We start from the raw sequence: 19302 nt of genomic DNA on the forward strand, positions 1-19302 counted from the left end.
TCAACAGGTGTTAATTGATTATAAAAATACTGTGGGCTTGTCATGTGCCTTGCGGGCTCTTAAGGTTCTTGTTAAAATTTAATTAATTTAATCTATCTCTCGATCGATAAGATTGCAGCAGCTTTCTTGGGAGAACTTTATGGAACACTAAACGGTTTACAATCCAAATTTTGACGCATTGTGATCTTGTGAAAGACGAGCGACCAGGGTCGATTTGGTGTATTTATCTGTCCATGTGAAGATTTAAGAAACGCCTCCTGGCAAAACAAAATTGTGAGGATGCATCAAAAAAAAAAATGGCAATTTTTGTCAATCGTAGAGCGTTTGCACTATGTCTGAAAGTTTGTCCGTTTCGTCTATATCCGAGTCATTGTCGACAGAGTTCATAATTGGTTTTGAAAGCGCAAAATCGGATTACGGGGGTAGTTCTGTGATTTGATGTTGAGATGAGGAGAAGGCTGTTGGGAACTGGGAAGTCGTGAGGGTGAGATAGAAGCTTTAACTTTAAGACGTGCTTTTTTGAATTGACTGGCTATTTTGTCTGTATGTAGGAATTGGAATCGGTGGAATGCGCAATTGTTTCCTTTTGCGTTTTGATCGACTATGTGAGGAAGATAAAGATGTAAAGGTGAAATGGATTTGATTCCAAATCCCAAGAATTCCCTTTGAGACACCTCCCGGCCTGGTCGCTATTTTGACCGACCCCCTCACTCTGCCGCCCGAGACACCACGTTCCGCCTCATGTCGACGTCGACATCAAAGGCGGGAAAACGGCCCTTTTGAAGGCTGTCGTTCCAGCTTCAGGCCTCAGGCTGCGGGCGGCCGATTATAAGAACAGCCGCTATATGGTTACAAAGTAACTAGTAGTGTTTTCAAGCATATTGCTTTAAAGTTGAGCTTTTTAGCATTTTTTTTTGTTTCTTTCTTTCTTTTCACTTGTTGGAGCTGTCCTTTATGGTGTGAATCTTCAGGGCTTCCTCTCTAAAAATGATATACCTTTTCTCACTTTCATTATAAAAGAACAGTTCCACTCTGCACCTCACGGCTCTTTGTGAACGGAATGACATTTTCACTTCAAATCACCCCCCACCCCACCCCCAAATACTAGGTGGCTGAGCCTTACAAGACATTTATTTACTTTTTTATTGGACATTTTCATTAAAACTAGCGTACACGATTGTGCATTTTGATTTCTCGTTGTGGTTGCATCTCCAACGGAAGGCCCCGGTAGCTCATGGTTAGCAGCTCTTGAGCACATTGGCAACTGGATGAAAGAGACCATGTCACAGAGGCATTTCCTGCAATTTTTCTTTCCTTCACTATTTTCTTCGGTACTTTTTCCTCTTTCTGTTTGCTTCTACCTTTACCTTTTTATTTGTTTTGATTTTTTTCCTCTCCATTTTTGTTTTTGCTTGCCTTAACTTTAAAATTGGAGAGAGAGGTGGGGATAATATTGACCACATCTGACGTATATCTTGTCAGCGAAAGGTTCTTGCATTTCCGTTGTTGGTGTGCTTTGATGTGTCGAGCTATATTGTTAATTTAAAAGCTTCGCAGTTTGTACATTCAATAATGAGTTCCTGAATGAGGAACTTCAATGCAAGGGGATGCCATTAGGCCATCAAGCCTGCGCAATAGTTTGCCAAACTATGGTTGTTTGGCCGTGCTCTATCCTTTTTAAATGAGTGTCAAGGAAGGAAGCATCTTCCATTTTTAAGGTCTTTGGTATGATTCGGACGCGGTTCGAACCACCAACCTCCCGTATTCACAACTGACGCTCCAACCGCATTATGCCACCGAGTCCTTGTGCTTAATTTTCTCGCTGCCAACAATTGGTACCATTGTACCTGATTAACCCTCGTTTCAGAAATCTGTGCCTCGTTTATTTTGGCTGTTATCGATAGTATTCTGAGCAAAGTGTTTTCTGAACCAAACATTTCCGTCCTTTAACTATCAGGCCTTCAATCCCCTCCTTTCATTTTGATGTACGAAGAAAGTTTAGAAACCACGCAAGCCTCCTCACAGTCACGAAGGCTTCCTTTCTTTTTTCTTCCTCCCCCCCCCCCTCCAAAGGAGTATGCTCCCTTGAAGAGCTGCTGCTTGCTAGTCTGTGAAAAGCATTGAAGTTGGGCTCTCAGTCCTGAGCCAAATAGTTCATTAAGTTGAATTGAGCACATGGACTGCATTGCAGCTCGAATGTAAACCACTAAAGTTGGTCACGCACATGGACTCTGACTCGGCAGGTCTATTTTAATGTTATTTTGCTCTGGGTGAGAGTTCCTGCATGTTACAAGATGAGAGTTGTGTATATCATTGCAGTTTTGCTGACGATTGCAGGTATCAAGTGTGATATTCTCATCACATTCACTGACGCTTGTCTTCACCAAATTAACAAAGTGCAGACCTTTATTTTATGTTATTTGTGCTGATAAGCCTTATCGTCTGTGGTGTGTAAACTTATCCTTGGCGGTACGTGCCAAGTTAGCTATTGCAGCCCAGAGGGAGGCATGGAGGCCATCTGTGATGAATAAGTGCTGTGCTCGTTAGCTGCAAGCATGGAGTGTGGTAGATTGCGGACGACAGGAGATCTGCCTGGCCGCAGCTTTGGCCTGTCACCTTGATTATCTTGACGGTTGACTTTGAGATGGCTTGGGAGAGGATTTGGCGGGAAAGATAGGCAAGCTCATAATGAAGTGCTTGCTTTTATATTAAGGGAGTGGGAGGTCTTCTCTTGGATTATGCAAGGAAACGAACAACATTAGGAGATGCAGAGGTTTTTGGTGAGGCTGTTTAATTTAAACTGTCTTCTAAGGCTCATGGAGGAGTGAATATGCTGGAACGGACTTGGTATACCTAACAGACGACATGAGACTGTTGGAGACTTCTCTCCCAAGATGACAAAGTGGAGCTGAATGCACATGTGAGGATAATCCGCTGTGATGCTGATGTTTTACTAATTTCACCGCATGGCCGTTTCAGCATGCGCAGTTGGCTTAATGGGGCGGTGGAGGGGGTGGGATTTACATATGCTTAAGGATGGAGAGCCACGGCACAAAATACCCAGTAACTTGTTAAAAGCAAACCCGTTTAATCCTTATGGGATGGGATGAGGACACTGGAGGTAAAAGCAATAATAAGACATAACTGGACGGTGAGCTCAACTGGCTGAAATGGTACTTTGTTGCACAGTGAGCAATCGAAAGTCTACACCATCTTTCAAAATTTTCACCTTTTGTTGCCTAATATTCTGCAATTAAATTGCATTAAATCAGGCTTTTCCCACCTTTATTTACCCACCCAATTTCCAAGTGACAAACAAATTATACAAATGTCAAAAAATTTATGAAAAACACAAAACTAGAATATCTTGGTTGGATAAGTGTCGACCCCCCTACTCCCTAAAATCACAATTGTAAAAAAAAAAAAGATCAGGTGTAACCAATCACCTTCAAAATCACACACCAAGTGTAATTGGTCTCCACCTGTGTTAAATTGTATTGATAGATTATTTCAGAATATAATCAGCTGTTCTTGTAGGTTTTCTCTGCTGGGTAGTGCATTTCACAGCAAAGACTCGATCATGAGATCCAAGGAGCTTTCAAAATACCTCCGGGATAAAGATGTGGAAAGGCACAGATCAGGGGATGGCTATAAAAACATTTCAAAGGCTTTGAATAGCCCTTGGAGCACAGTCAAGACGATCATGAAGAAGTCGTATGGTACCGTGAAGACCCTGCCTAGATCAGGCCGTCCTTCCAAACTGGCTAACCAAGCAAGGAGTAGACTGATCAGAGGCCACCAAGAGGTCAATGACAACGATGAAACAGCTGCAACCTTTATGGCAAAGACTGGTCACTGTGTGCATGTGACAATATCCCAAGCACTCACAAAGTCTGGCTTGTACAGAAGGGTGGCAAGAAGGAAGCCATTACTGAAAAAAGCCCCCCTTGAGTCCCATTTGAGGTATGAAAAAAAAACACTCTGGAGATTCTGAAGCCATGTGGCAAAAAGTTTTGTGGTCTGATGAATCCAAGATGGAACTTTTTGGCACAAATGCAAAATGTTACGTTTGCGCCAAACCCAACACAGCACATCAACCAAAGATCACCATCCCTACTGTGAAGCATGGTGGTGGCAGCATCATGGTATGGGGGTGTTTGTCATCAGCAGGGACTGGGGCACTTGTCAGGATAGAAGGGAAAATGGATGGAGCAAAATGCAGAAAAATCTAAGAGGAAAACTTGCTGGCCTCGACAAGAAAGCTGAAATTGGGACGGAAGTTCACCTTTCAGCACGGCAACCTGAACACACACAGCCACAGCTACACTGGAGTGGCTGAGGAACAAAAAGATAAATGTCCTTGAGTGGCCCACTCAGAGCCCCGACCTAAATACAATCGAAAATCTATGGCATTATTTCAACATTGTTGTCCATCAATGCTCCCTGTGCAACTTGACTGAGCTTGCACAGTTTTGTACACAAGAATGGGCAAATATTGCCCAATCAAGGTGTGCAGAGTTGGTAAAGACTGATCCCAACAGACTAACAGCTGTAATTGCTGTCAAAGGTCCTTCCACCAAGTATTAACTCAGGTGGGTGGACACTTATCCAACCAAGATATTCTCGTTTTGTATTTTTTTTTTATTGATTTTCTGAAATTTGTAGAAATTGTTTTTCACTTGGAAGTTGTGGGTTACGATGTGTGAATGAAGGTGGAAAAGTCTGGTTTAATACAATTTCATTCCAGGCTATAAAGCAAGAAAAGGTGAACCTTTTGAAAGGGGGTCTCGACTTTCTATATGCACTGTACAAACACAGCGGACTCATTTGGGAAACACAGGATGGGATAATAGAGAAAAGTGTAAGCATGTGTGAGGGTCTTCACTGAAGCATCAAGGGTGGGATACAGACATGCTCACGAGATCCTTTCCCGATCTGAATTTGCCCATGACTGCGTGAGAGTTGGGCTGCGAATCTTGGAGGAGAGGACGTAGATCCTCTCGATGTCTCTCGATGTCGATGTCTCTCGATGTCGATGTCTCTCGATGTCGATGTCTCTCGATCTTGATTTCTCTCGATCTCGATGTCTCTCGATCTCGATGTCTCTCGATCTCGATGTCTCTCGATCTCGATGTCTCTCGATCTCGATGTCTCTCTCTCTCTCTCTCTCTCTGTCTCTCTGTCTCTCTCTCTCTCTCTCTCTCTCTCTCTCTGTCTCTCTGTCTCTCGATCTCTCTGTCTCTCTCTCTCTCTCTCTCTCTCTCTCTCTCTCTCTCTCTCTCTCTCTCTCTCTCTCTCTCTCTCTCTCTCTCTCTCTCTCTCTCTCTCTCTCTCTCTCTCTCTCTCTCTCTCTCTCTCTCTCTCTCTCTCTCTCTCTCTCTCTCTCTCTCTCTCTCTCTCTCTCTCTCTCTCTCTCTCTCTCTCTCTCTCTCTCTCTCTCTCTCTCTCTCTCTCTCTCTCTCTCTCTCTCTCTCTCTCTCTCTCTCTCTCTCTCTCTCTCTCTCTCTCTCTCTCTCTCTCTCTCTCTCTCTCTCTCTCTCTCTCTCTCTCTCTCTCTCTCTCTCTCTCTCTCTCTCTCTCTCTCTCTCTCTCTCTCTCTCTCTCTATGTCCCTCTCTCTCTCTCTCTCTCTCTCTATGTCTCTCTCTCTCTCTCTCTCTCTCTCTCTCTCTCTCTCTCTCTCTATGTCTCTCTCTCTCTCTCTCTCTCTCTCTCTCTCTATGTCCCTCTCTCTCTCTCTCTCTCTCTCTCTCTTTCTCTCTCTCTCTCTCTCTCGTTCTCTCTCTCTCTCTATGTCGTTCTCTCTCTCTCTCTATGTCGTTCTCTCTCTCTCTCTCTATGTCGTTCTCTCTCTCTCTCTCTATGTCGTTCTCTCTCTCTCTCTCTATGTCGTTCTCTCTCTCTCTCTCTATGTCGTTCTCTCTCTCTCTCTATGTCGTTCTCTCTCTCTCTCTCTCTCTCTCTCTCTCTCTCTCTCTCTCTCTCTCTGTAAATCCTGCTCTCAAATTGTGTTGTTCTTTTATTTATTTTTAACATGTTTCTGTTTCTTCTTGAATTAACCTTGCATTCCCATAGTAATGCACCTTTTATAGATGTTTTGAAACCCTAACAAGACATTTGGTATTTTCATGGATATGCATATAGCATTGAATCACCTTTTCATCCTCCTCACCCACCCACTCAGGCTGATGCGTTCACTCCTACACATGGCACGCTTGCAGTTCAATACACTCCACAGCACAGGCCTTGCTGGGTCTGAAGAGTCTGACGCCATGACAGCTGTTGAAAGCCTTGTAAAGCGCGTGCACGGTGTTGCTTGGGCAGACCAGGATACTGTGTCGCCTCGCACCACCTCTTCTGAAAGTCCTCTCCCACGTTTTTCATTGGTGCAGTTTCTAACTTTTCCAAGATCAAAATTGCCGCATCAGCAAGGTAAGCCGAGATTGAGCTTTTTGCCACAAAATAAATGCATTTCCCGACTGTGGGGTGTGGGGTGTCCGACTCAACAATACGTATTGAACAGTCACTTGCTTATCTATTTGCTGCCCTCGAACACTGCAAAAGTTGATCCTACGGTGTGTAATGAAGCAAACTCCATCTCGAGTTTTTACCTCCGCCCACCGAAGGTGGATGGAGGTTATGTTTTCACCTCTGTTTGTCTGTCTGTGTTTGTTTATTTGGTTGTTTGTGAAGGGCATGTAACAAGGAAGAATTGGTTAGATTTTGGTGAACATCTGAATCCGCAGCTGGATCCGAGAATTTTTTTTAAAGTGAATCTTTACCATTGAGTGGTGGGGATAAAACGATATACAGCAGGCTATCTCAAAAAAATTATGGACGGATTCGGACGGAACTTAGTGGATGTGTTGGTTTGGTGACAAAAACAAGCCGATTAAATTTTAATTCAGGTCCGGGTGCAGATCCAGCCTATCGGTGGAATACAAAACGTAAACTAATCGGTTTGACAGAGGTATGTGCTCTACCGAGTGCCCTTCCAGTTTCTTGTCATTAAAATTTTTTTTTGGTGAAGCAATATTAGAGAATGAAGACGTGGTGTGGAATACAAGGTTGTCACATTGTTTGTGCAAAAATAATCGTTCATAACTTTGCATTATTAAATTTCGATTCAGCTTTTAATGCTGTAGAAGTGTCCCCTTGCTCTATTTAAAATGCCCCAAATGTGATCATCTTCTGTTGTGATCACTTGAACTTGTCCATGGTGTTCTGGAGGTACCTTGAGAGCATCTGTAACCACCTGTTGAAGTTTTCTGATGCTTGCAGGCTTTTCACGGTACATCGTTGTTTCTAGGTTACTCCACGTATAAAAGCCAAAGGATGAGGTCAGGGGATTCATCTCCTGATTCGGTGTTTCCCACTGCTGTTCAGAACTTCCTTGATTAAGTTTTTCTGGTGCGAGGTCATCCAATTTGTATGTTCTTGCACTTTGTTTGTACCAGCTATGTTTTGGTCTTTGTTCTCCTGTGCAATTGTCTCTGACCAATCCCTGCCCCAGCAGGCCGCAGGAATTCTTACAGAAACGCTTTCCTTGTTATTTTCCCTAAATCTAAATTTCATGGTCACCTCCATTCATTTATCTCCCTCGACCCTCTTGCTTGTGAAATGCCCTTTTGACACTCTCAAGTTCTTACCTACAGGATTTCAAGTCTCCTGTCCAGTCTGGTCTCTCTCATTTTTACCTCCAAGCTTTACTAAACCTAATGAGATCCTGTTCTCATCCTTCACCCACAAGTCGTCCTCTTGTTCTGTGATGTATATCTTCAGAGTCGATGGAAGTGGACTGGCTGGCCTTGTTGATGAAGCCTTCCGCCATATGATATGTATATGTATGTTGTAGTTGTGGCGGTGTGGGGTTGACACTATGTCAAATCTTCCACCCAGACGATCACACATTTGGCGATATATGATCCTTCGAGACCGTACGTCGTTCGCCCGGAAAGCCAAGCAGATCTTTAATTCAGTTTCTCACGGACAGAAACTCGAACATGTCGCCTGTAGTAATTTAACCATTTAAACAGGATTGCGGCCAAGTGTGAAATCTGGAGAAACGTATCACAAATTTAGCCACCCCAGCGAGGCTTGCACCAAATTTCCAACAGCCATGAGTTTAACTTGTGCTACGGTTATAAGTGACAATTCCAAACCGTGCACAAGGCCAATACACCAATGGTATATAGAAAGGGGGGGGGAGAGAAAGAGGGATTGAGAGAGAGAGAGGAGGCAGGTGTAGGGTGAGAGGGGGGATGGGAGGCAGAGAGGATGAGGAAGGGGGTGGGCTAGGAAGGGGAGGGGAGAGCGAAAAGGAGGGGGGAAGATTGGGAGAGCGACACCTCACCAAACGTTGCTCTTCACTGCGAGACACACACACACACACACACACACACACACACACACACACACACACACACACACACACACACACACACACACACACACACACACACACACACACACATACACATACACACACACTTGCAGAGACAGCGAGAGAGTTCCAGAGGTGTGGCAGGAGAGTGCTGCATTTTATTAGGAAAGGGGGGGGGGGGCTAGGAGGGGACAGAGAGTGAGAAGTGTAGTGGGAAGGAGGAAAAAAAAAAGACAGGTTGAGGGGTGGAGGTGGGGTTAGCAAAGACAATGATATGTGGCGCTTAATGACCGAACACAAAAAAGCAGCAAAAAATACGACAGGACATCTGTACACACAACTACACAACATAGTTACCTTCGCATTCTGCGAAAGGTTATGTTTTGGTCAGCGTGTATTTATTTATTTATTTATTTGTAATCTTGTGATTCGTATAACTCAAAAAGTATTAAACCGAATTGCATGAAATTTGGTGGGATGATTGGTTATTTGCCAGGAAGCATTCGATTAGATTTTGGGATCGTTCGGGTCAAATGTCAAGGTCAAGGTCACGAAAAGGTCAAAATCGTCTTTTTACGATAACACGGTCAATTTTTATTCAATTTGCATGTGACTAACGCCAAAATGTTCAGAATTCAACGCCTCATCTTGTGATATGCAATATGACCCAATGACGCCCATACTCTTGTTACCGGTTAGGGGTCAAAGGTCAAGGGGGTCACGACCTTGAAAAATATGCGGTTTTTGTCATAACGCGGTCAATTCTTGTCCGCTTTACATGAACCCAGCACCAAAATGTTCAGAATTTAATGTCCAATCTTGTGACACAATGACGTCATAACACGTCACCGGTTGGGGTAAAATGTCGGGGGGGGGGTCACGCCCTTGAAAAATATGCGGTTTTCGGCATAACTCAGTCAATTCTTATTCGATTTGCATGAAACCAGCATCAAACGAGATTACCTTCTCTTGTTGAAACGTTGTATTCACCGAGCTTGCGAGTGAAGACTCGCCAAAACGACGTGAGTTGATTGTTGTTTAGTCCGTAACCCCCGGAAGTCGGGGGGGGGGGTCATGACATTATAGATATGTGGTTTGTGTCATAAGACCATTCATATGAAACCATTTCCCCACACTCATACCAAGAACAAAAAAAGTAGTGGCGGCGAAGGTATGCGCTCTATGAGTGCCCGTTCTAGTTTATAAAGTAATCCACCAGCACATCTGCAAAAACTTTGATATTCCAGTTCTAGAAAATTTGTGGAAAATGAACCAAAAGCAATCACTAAAAACATTGAAGTACCGCTCACGTACGACTTTATGATCCCATCGGGCATGAACATCGAAAACAAAGCGTTGCGACCAGATATTATTACAAACGAACTACAGTTGGAAGCTGTCCGGGGCTCAGTAACGATCCTGAAGAGAGCCCTCGACACAAAACTTTGAGAACAGAAAACTTCACAGCTTGGTCCGTGAAAGGTGACCCCTTACCGAAATGAAGGCGGATGCTTTGTGCCCACCCTGGGAGGACTCCATTCCACATTTTAAAATACATGAAAACGACAAACACGAAGCCTTGCCTTTAAACAGAGTTCTTTGAAAGAGGAATTCAAGTGGGAAATTAACAAAATTCAATTGAAAAATATATCAAGGCAACAGAACACAAAATGTCGATCAACGTATGCTCTATGTGCCTTCACAACCAGATCATGGCGAACACGTGGTCGGATGGACTTTATTGTTTTTAGGTCAGCTCGCTGACCTATTATAATCGTGCGATGTCCTCAGATCCGTCCGTCCGTCCGTCCGTCAATTTTTATTTTTCTATCTCCTCCTCGACGTCTCGTCCGATTGAGTTCTAACTTGAAACGATGATAATACTAGTTGCTCTCTATAGATCGTCTGAGCCCTTTTTTGCATTTTTGCCTCGGGGTCAAGGTTACAGGGTCATCAAGTGCAAAATGACCGGTTGGTCGAATGGCTTATAACGAAGCATCGGACGGCTATAATGCATAATGGGTTTCATCGGGATTATTAAGAAGATTTAATTCGACCAACTAGTTTCTGGTTACCTGTGTCATCTGGCCCTGTTTGTTGGGCAACACGAGGTCCGCTGACTCCAACGCGGCTTCGCGCGGTTATTTGAAGTTCAATTTAAATTCTGTTTTCACTTTTTAAAGTCGCCAAGGTTGATTAACACTCGGTTGCATCAAGTTTTGTGAAAACTGAATGTTTATATCCTCGGTCTGTGTGGAATGCATTCCAGTGACGGGTAGCTTCCACGGGCTTCCATCCGTTGCCATGCCACATAACGAGGATGTCTTGAGTTCGAGTCGATTTCTGTTTTCACTTTTGAGACCTTCTCGTGTAGCTACATGTTTAATGAAGACGATTTTCTCGCAAATCCGCTCAGAAACACACTTTTCATGAGGAAAATGCATTCGCTTCAAATAACAGTGAGACTCTGGAAGGGACACCACGTGCTTTCCCGTTCACTTCTTCACCTCGTAACCTGTCCTCCTCGGGGACTGCTTATTCGTAGCGTCTGTGAGATTGATGTTTATATTTTAGATGGTTTGGGGATGTGCTCCACAAGTATCTCAAAGAATTCCGGTGAAAAACTGACGTTTTAAGATTTTGTTAGGGCATTTCATCCGACGGCGAGCTGGCTGATGGTCCGAGGGTCCTTTTTTAGTTGGGCTGACTTGATGACCCTGTAACGTGATGCCGCGCAGATGTGCAGGCAGCGAGTGATTGAGCTTCTTGGTGGTCCGAGGGTCCTTTGTTAGTTGGGGTCCAGCTCTGTCCTGGATACAGCCATTAAATGCACACAGTTATAGTATTTATTTCACAACCATAAACGTGGGTTTGAAAATTGTATAATGATGTTGGGAATGATTCCTAGAATATGGAGATTTTTTCTTCGAGCGGCCTCGCGCGTTTATTTTCAATTCAATTTGAATTCTGTTTTCACTTTCCGTAGTCGCTAAGGTTGAAGAACACTCGGTTGCATCAAGTTTTTGTATCCGAGCTGACCGTCAAACCCGCTCGGGTGTATTATTTTTAGATGAAGAAAGGCAAGAATCAAACATTGTACCAAAGCTGAGGACATGCATCTCAACCCCATGGTCAAAGTACATAGTCCAACAAAGGTTGCCAAACTGAGCATGTGCTTCAGCCTTTGGGATGAAGTACACAAACGGGTACATCAAACAAACATGCATCTCAACCCACAGGTCCAGAATGCAAGGTCATACAAGAACTGGATACCCCGAGCCTTCAGCACTTTCCCCAGAAAGTGAATTGGCATGCCATTCCATGAGGGAGTGTATCCCTCCAGCACCTCAACTGGAATGGGGGAACAAGAACCCCTGTGCCACACGAACACTTGCTGCAGGCAGAGGCGGTGTTGGTCTTTTGGGGTCCCCATGCAAAACACAATAGTGGCCCAACGGGTGGTTCCCTTTGAGCCCTGTCACTCTGTCATCACAGTAAAAAACGAAATTTGCCGTCCGTCTGTCTGATGTCGACGTATTTGGTCGTTACTTATGCAATCTCAAGCAAATAAATTTGCCAAAGGGACTTCGATTCATGGAGCAAAGTTTGAAGCAACTACTTTTCTCCAAGCACCCCCCTCCCCACCCTCCCATAAGGAGTTCCCAAGCGACACAAATTATTTTCGTCAATGTGTACCATGTATCGTCACTCCCGGTGATGGTAGGAGAGGATATTGTGAGTGACATTTCAAAACCCTCCATTGTATCGAGAGAGCCTCAACTGCAAAAAAACTGAAGGAATTTCCATTTTATTACCTTTTTTCAGCATTGGAAAGGTGTGTGTGTGTGTGTGTGTGTGTGTGTGTGTGTGTGTGTGTGTGTGTGTGTGTGTGTGTGTGTGTGTGTGTGTGTGTGTGTGTGTGTGTGTGTGTGTGTGTGTGTGTGTGTGTGTGTGTGTGTGTGTTCCACAACGCCAAAACCATAAAACCGAGCAACCTGAAACTTTGCATGCACATGAAGAAAACTCCAAGAGAGTGTAAGAATGAAAATTGGGTGTTTGGGTTAATTAAAACAACCCCAATGAAGATAATTAATGTCCTTATTTAATTCCCTCTACTCGGCCACCTCACTCTCTGGGGTCTTTGGGCGTTTCCTGGGTAACCTCGCTGGGGTCTGAAGCTGACATGCTTTTTGGCCTGCCCAACCATGCCTCAATTTGGGACAGGCCGCAATGATTTCTTAATGATAAAGTTGTTGTTTTCACTTTCCTCACTCGTATTAACGAATGCCTGTTCATCATAGCTACAAATTGCTGGGTACATCGCAATGCTTGTAAACACCCGGAGACATCACATTCGTTACAATAATTTCATTTCCTCACCTGCGATCACCACGAGTATCTTTTTTTTTTTTTTTTTTTTTTGTATACCTTGGTCGAGGCTCGTATGAGAGCTAACACACAACTCACAGCAAGGAGGCATGAGACAAGAGGGGTGGGAGTGGAAGGGACAAAACAGTGGGGAACAGACACATTAGGTGAACTGTGGAAGGGAGAGGGATGGGGATGGGACGGGGAACATGGCGAAGAGAAGATGGACATTTCAGGGACTTTCAGGAAGGAAAGCAGGAGAAATGAAGGAAGTGGGCTTGGGTGGATTATCGGGGGTAGAAAAGATCGAGGATTTGGATGGGGGAAGATAAGAGGTGGTGGTGAACAGCTGTTTTGAAAGCCTGGAGGGAAGAATGGGAAAGAATAGAGTGAGGAAGTTTATTCCAAAGGTGGGAAAAAAGAGGAATGAAAGAGTGAAGATGAGCAGTGATTCGTGATTTTGGTAGTTTTACCAGAAGGGGGTTGTTGGCGGACCTTGAGCGCCCTGTGGAAATGTGGTGGGGACAAATCGCAGAGAGAGCAGGGGGGCAAGGCTGGAGAGGAGTCGGTAGAAGACAGAAAGACCACCGACCAACCTGCGGTGATTGAGTGAGAGGCCCAAAGACTCAGCTTTATTGCGGGAGATGCCGATGATCTTAAATGCCCTGGTTTCGACAGCGTGAAGCCGAGAAAGGTGGGAGGCAGGAGCACCAGCCCAGAGGGGAGAGCAGTACTCCATCAGGCTACGGACAAAAGCTTTGTAAGTGGTCAGGAGCTCAAGAGGGCCGAGGAAGGACTTAGCACGACGGAGGATTCCCAGTCGGCGACTGGCTTTTGAGGCGAGGTTGGAAATGTGACTTTCCCAGGAAAGGTCATGGCAGATAGTGAGACCTAGAAGCTTGAAAAAAAAGACTTCTTCCAGAGGATTGTTGAGAAAGTGGATGGGGGGGTTTTGTAAACGGTCCTTTCGAATAGACATAGTGAGAGTGTGAGATTTGTCCGGATTGAAAGACATGTTCCACGTGTTGGACCAGTTTGTGATTTTATCCAGATCTGCAGTGAGCGAAGAAGCTGCTGCTTGCCGGTCTGAGGGATGACAGATGGTACGGCAGAGGGTGGAGTCGTCGTCAAAGAGAAATAGAGGATTTTCCAGAGAGTCCGAGAGATCATTGATGAAAACCAGAAAAAGAACAGGGCCCAGAACGCTACCTTGAGGAACTCCAGCCTGCACAGGAAGAGGGGATGAAAGAACTCCATTTAGGGCCACACGTTGACTGCGACAGGACAGGAAGTCTGCGAGCCATGAGTGGAGATGGCCTTGAATACCATGGGAAGAGAGTTTGGTGAGTAGTGCAGGGTGCCAGACTGTGTCAAAAGCACGTGATATGTCCAGGGATACGGCTCGGATTTCCTGTCTGGCATTGAGGACCTCCATCCATTGATGGGAGAGCAGAAGCAGCATATCCAGGGTAGAGTGACCTGGTCTGAAACCAAATTGATGATTGGAAATCAAGCCATTGGAGAAGAGGAAGGATTTCATGTCTGAAGCGATGATGGATTCCATCACCTTGCTGATGATTGGGAGAAGGCTGATTGGTCTGTAGTTACAGGGATCTGTTTTTGCACCTTTTTTATGCAGGGCAGTGATGCTAGCAGATTTCCAAGCAGATGGCAGATGACCTTGGGCAAATGAGAGGGTGAATAGAACAGAGAGAGGGTGAGCAAAAGCAAAAGAGCAGGCTTTGAGGACACATGGGCTGATGCCGTCTGGACCGGTTGCAGAATCTGAGTCGAGGTTTGAAAGCAAGCTCTCCACCTTGTCAGGAGAAAAGGATACAGAGTCCAGGGACAGTTGGGTGCGACTGGGTAAAGTGGGTAGAGGTAGTGATGGGTTTAGGACACAAGATTTAGCTGCAAACACCGAGTTTAGACATTCAGCTTTATCACATGTGGAATCAGCAGTGCGGCCATTTGAGGTAATGGAGGGGATGGAGGGGGAACATACACCAGAAACAGATTTGATTAAACGCCACCAGGATTTTGAGGAGGGAGAGAGGTTTGAGAGTTCAGACTTGAGATGAGAAAGATGTTGTTTTCTGGCTCTCCTGAGGGTAGATACACACTTGTTCCGAGCTTTGTGGAAAGAACTGAGATTGCCCTCAGTTGGGTTTGCTTTCCATGAGGCAAAGGCAAGTTGTTTCAGGACAACTGCCTCGCCACAAGCTTCAGTAAACCAAGGGCGGGAGGAAGGGTAAGACAACTGAACACGAGAGGGGATAAATCTGTGCATGAGGGAGAGCAAGTTTCTTTGAAAGAATTCCCAGGATGAGTTGATGTTTGAGAAAGTAGTGATAGGAGACCAGTCTGTCAGTTTGATGGCTGCTCGGAGACCCTGCCAGTCGGCTTGAGTGAAATGCCAGACTCGACGGCGGTGAGGTGGTTCTCTGATAACAGCCAGAGAGATGTCCACTTTGACAAGGACGTGGTCAGAAGAACCAATTGGAGCGAAGGAAGAGCAGCAGATATTGTCAGGGAAATTTGTCAAAATCAGATCCAGAAGAGATGGAGTACCATTGGTTGAGATCCGGGTCGGGAAGTTGACCGATTGAGTCAGTCCCAATGAGTCGCAGAAAGCTTTTGCTGAGGTGCCATGGCAGGTGAGAGAGGTACCCACACCGAGCCAACTGGCGTGATGACAATTGAAGTCACCACATAAGAGGAAGAGAGAGTTTGGATGAGAAGATAGAAGATGGTCCATGTTTTCGGATAGTGAGGTGTAGATGGAGTCATCACTGTTCGGTGGACGGTACAGTACACATATAAACATGAGGTGGGAGTGGAGGGGAAGCCGAAGCCAGAGGTATTCCTGGGGGTGTGGGGGAGTGAGAGCAGTGCATGGAGAGTGAGGAATAGAGTCTTTGATGAAGAGAGCAACACCTCCACCAGGACGAGGCTCAGGTCTGTCATACCGTAAGAGGGAGTAGCCAGGGAGAGATACTTGGGAGTCAGACACGTCTTGGGAGAGGAAAGTTTCTGTTAGGCAGATAATGTCTGGTTTGTCAGTCTGGTTTGTCATCTCTTAAACTTCGAAGAATTACAAAATATAAGCTCTAGAATCGAATTTACAAGCAGTTCCAACTCCTAGAAAAGTGTGAATTTGTCCAATTGGGACATCTTTGACATTTTGGGCATCTCTGGGAGGTGTATGTTTAATGTGTTGCTAATTGCGTGCCAAACGAGCCATTTATCAGACGTTTCGTTTGAGTGCTTAAGCCACTTGAAGAGCGCTCTCCAAGCTACTCTGTTGCTCCTTTTGGAAAAAGTACCCGTGCTCTCAATGGAACATCGATTATACAGACGTAAGTTTCTGCCTGTGTTGGGCCCTGTGGTGCAGTGCGGTGTCTCATCCGCTGAAGATGTGCAATAAAAAAGGACCCTCGGACCACCGAGAAGCTCAATCACTCGCTGCCTGCACGTCTGTGCGGCGTCACGTGACCAGCCAGCTCGCCGTCGGATGAAATGCCCAAACAAAATCTTAAAACGTCCGTTTTTCACCGGAATTCTCTGAGAGGCTTGTGGAGCACATCTCCAAACCATCTAAATTATAAACATTAATCACAGATACTCAGGAGGACAGGTTATGAGGTGAAGCAGTGAATGGAAAGCATTTGGTGTCCCTTCCAGTCTCACGGTTATTTGAATTGAATATATTTTCCTCATGAAAAGTGTGTTTCTGAGCGGATATGCACTTAAATTATCTTCATTAAACGTGTAGCTACACCAGAAGGTCCCAAAAGTGAAAACAGAAATCAACTAGAACTTGAGACAGCCTCGTTATATGTCATGGAAACGGATGGAAGCCCATGGAAGCTTCCCCTCGCTGCAATACATTCCACACAGACCGAGGACATAAACATTCAATTTTCACAAAACTTGATGCAACCGAGTGTTAATCAACCTTAGCGACTTTAAAAAGTGAAAACAGAATTTAAATTGAACTTGAAATAACCGCGCGAAGCCGTGTTGAAGTCAGCAGACCTCGTGTTGCCCAATAAACAGGGCCAGGCGACACAGGTAACGAGAAACTAGTTGGTCAAATTAAATATTCTTAATAATCCCAATGAAACACATTATACATTATAGCCGTCCGATGCTTCCTTATAGGCCATTCGAACAATCGGCCATTTTGCACTTGATGACCCTGTAACCTTGACCCCGAGGCGAAAAAGGGCTCAGACAATCTATAGAGAGCAACTAGTATTATCATCGTGTCAAGTTAGATCTCAATCGGACGAGACGTCTAGGAGGAGATAGAAAAATAAAAATTGTTGACAGAGGGACGGACGGATCTGAGGACATCGAACGGACGGTTATATTGTTGCGAATTTGGAAGCCATGAGCACACAACATACAGGTCCTATAGCTCAGTTATTTTGATAAGTAAATGTGGATAGATAGCTCCCCGTCCCTTGTCTCATGGGTGATTAAATGTACTTGCGCTGCGTAGTTATTTTGATAGTTTGGGTTTTTCTTTTATTTGACACCAACGCCAGCGTCATCTTCCCCTCGCTTTGCTCGACGCCATTGTCTACGTGTGTTCGATCACGTACGGGGGTGGAGATTTCCTTCACCTCAGATTGAGACTCCGCCCAGAAGGGCAGGGTCGTGCTCCTTGTCCAACCGGGAGGCTCAGCACCTCAGGCTGGCTCCGCCTTAGCCAGATAGAGTTTTCGGCCCCGGCCAATCAGATCCCGCGACGGGAGGAAAGGGCTCCGCATGACGTCATCACGCCCCCGGGACAATCAAGGATCTTGCCGCCCGTTTTGGCCAGTGAGAGAGACAAAGAGCGATTTGCATGCCAAAACCAGCCAGTGAGAGAGGGAGGGTCGCGAGGAGGCGCCCCCCCCCCTCTGAAGAGAAGGGGTATAATTATGTGCGCGGGGAGTTCTGGCAAGAAGTGAGCATCTGCGCGCAAGGTGGTTGAGTGCGAAAGCGTCTGCACACGTAGTGGTCAGTGCAACGGAGGGTCTTCTCCTGCCAGCTTTCGCCCTGCCGACTCCGTTCGCCTGGAGTCCGGTCGTGAGGGTGTCTGGATCGTGCTGGGGGTCCAGTTCTGCCCCGAGGACCTGGTCCTTGAAGACCGCACGAGGCGGAAAGGTCAAACAGACTCTGACCTCCAGCTCGATTGTCCTCCGGGCTGGAGGTCCGAATAAAGACCACTTTGGTCCGATTCTTCTGTGTGTGCGTGTGTGTGTGTGTGTTTGTGGCTCCAGTCCATAAGTAATGAATTGTTGAGTGCTTTTTGCTTGTACATACGTGCATTTCTTTTAATCGGTTTAACTCTGCCCTTATGTGCTCCCCTCATTCCCCCATTGTGAATAAATACCCCGATTGTTAAATGGTTCAGCTCGTTCGTGTCCTTTCCTCCATTGGCTTAGCGTACTGCGTATTGGAAAATTAGCCAGGCTGTTGCCGCTGTAATGGGACATTTGGACCGACGGATCTCGGCGATAAACCGCTCGGGTCGCATGCAATTCGAGTACGCTAAGCGGCTCGTTCCGTACGGGTGCCGTCGAGGGTGTGAAGACTCGGTAAATCGCCACGTGGTCTCGAGGTATTTTGAAGATTGGCAAATAACCCTTTACCACGTGGTAGAAATATTGACCCTTCACGATCCGATAAGGGACCCGTACTTCTCGGACTTTTCTGGAGCCTGGTGTTGGCGCAGTGGATAGGGCAGCGGCTTGGGATCCAAGAGGTCCTGAGTTCAAGCCCCGTTGAGCCACTGAATTAATACACCAGGGGGTTGACTCAGCCTGTCATCCTTCCGAGGTCGGCGAAATGAGTACCAGTATACTGGGCCGGTGTATACCCCGGTTAAAATAGGTGTACCATATCCCTGTGTCGTAAGAGGCGACCAGGGTTGCGTCAGGAAGGGCATCCGGCGTAAAACATGTGCCAAATCACTATGCGGATCATAATGGATGATCCGCTGTGGCGACCCCTCACGGGAGCAGCCGAAAGAAGAAGAAGAAGAAGAAGACTTCTCGGACTTTTCCGAAAAAGTACGATCAAAATTCCATGCGATCGGTCGAGCCGACTCTACTGCTCAATCTAGCGGTCGTGCTCGTAGCCGATACCTGGCCCCGCAACAATATTAGGTCAGCGAGCTGACCGAACAAGGTGCTGTTATATTGATGGCCATTGGTTTCCAACGTTTATTGTATGACATTGTATTGTTACGAATCTGGAAGCCTTTTGCACAGACAGCAGTCCCCGTAGCTTTGTTATTTTGATAAGTATGTGTTTATAGTTAGAATCCCTCCTTCTGTCTAATGGGAATTTCATGTGTGCGCTGCGAGTTATATTATAGTTAGGATTATTACATTTACAGCAACAACAACAACAACAACAACGGCACCGTCCCTGACTCAACCCGGTCGCCATTGCCCACGTGTTTTTGTCTGAAGGCGTGGGCGGAGCCTCCATCGCCTCAGATCGAGGCTCCGCTCCAAAGAAGGGCATGGGACGTTTCCTCCAGCCAATGAGCGA

At 45.7% G+C, this 19302-nt stretch overlaps 1 protein-coding gene across 6 annotated transcripts in view; it reads left to right on the forward strand.

The window, feature by feature from the left end:
• Positions 1-19302, forward strand: part of LOC147029739 (kinesin-like protein KIF18A) — a 171306-nt gene that overhangs the window by 117728 nt on the left and 34276 nt on the right. For all 6 annotated transcript variants that reach the window (XM_085873015.1, XM_085873017.1, XM_085873018.1 and 3 more), the window contains one exon: positions 6184-6431. In XM_085873015.1, the coding sequence (XP_085729141.1) occupies positions 6184-6431 (248 nt within the window). The remainder of the gene's footprint in view (positions 1-6183; positions 6432-19302) is intronic.

Source organism: Eptatretus burgeri, chromosome 3 (genome assembly GCF_056783735.1).
Source record: "Eptatretus burgeri isolate ZD-2024b chromosome 3, Ebu_testis_v1, whole genome shotgun sequence".
In the NCBI taxonomy this organism is placed as follows: Eukaryota; Metazoa; Chordata; class Myxini; order Myxiniformes; family Myxinidae; genus Eptatretus; species Eptatretus burgeri.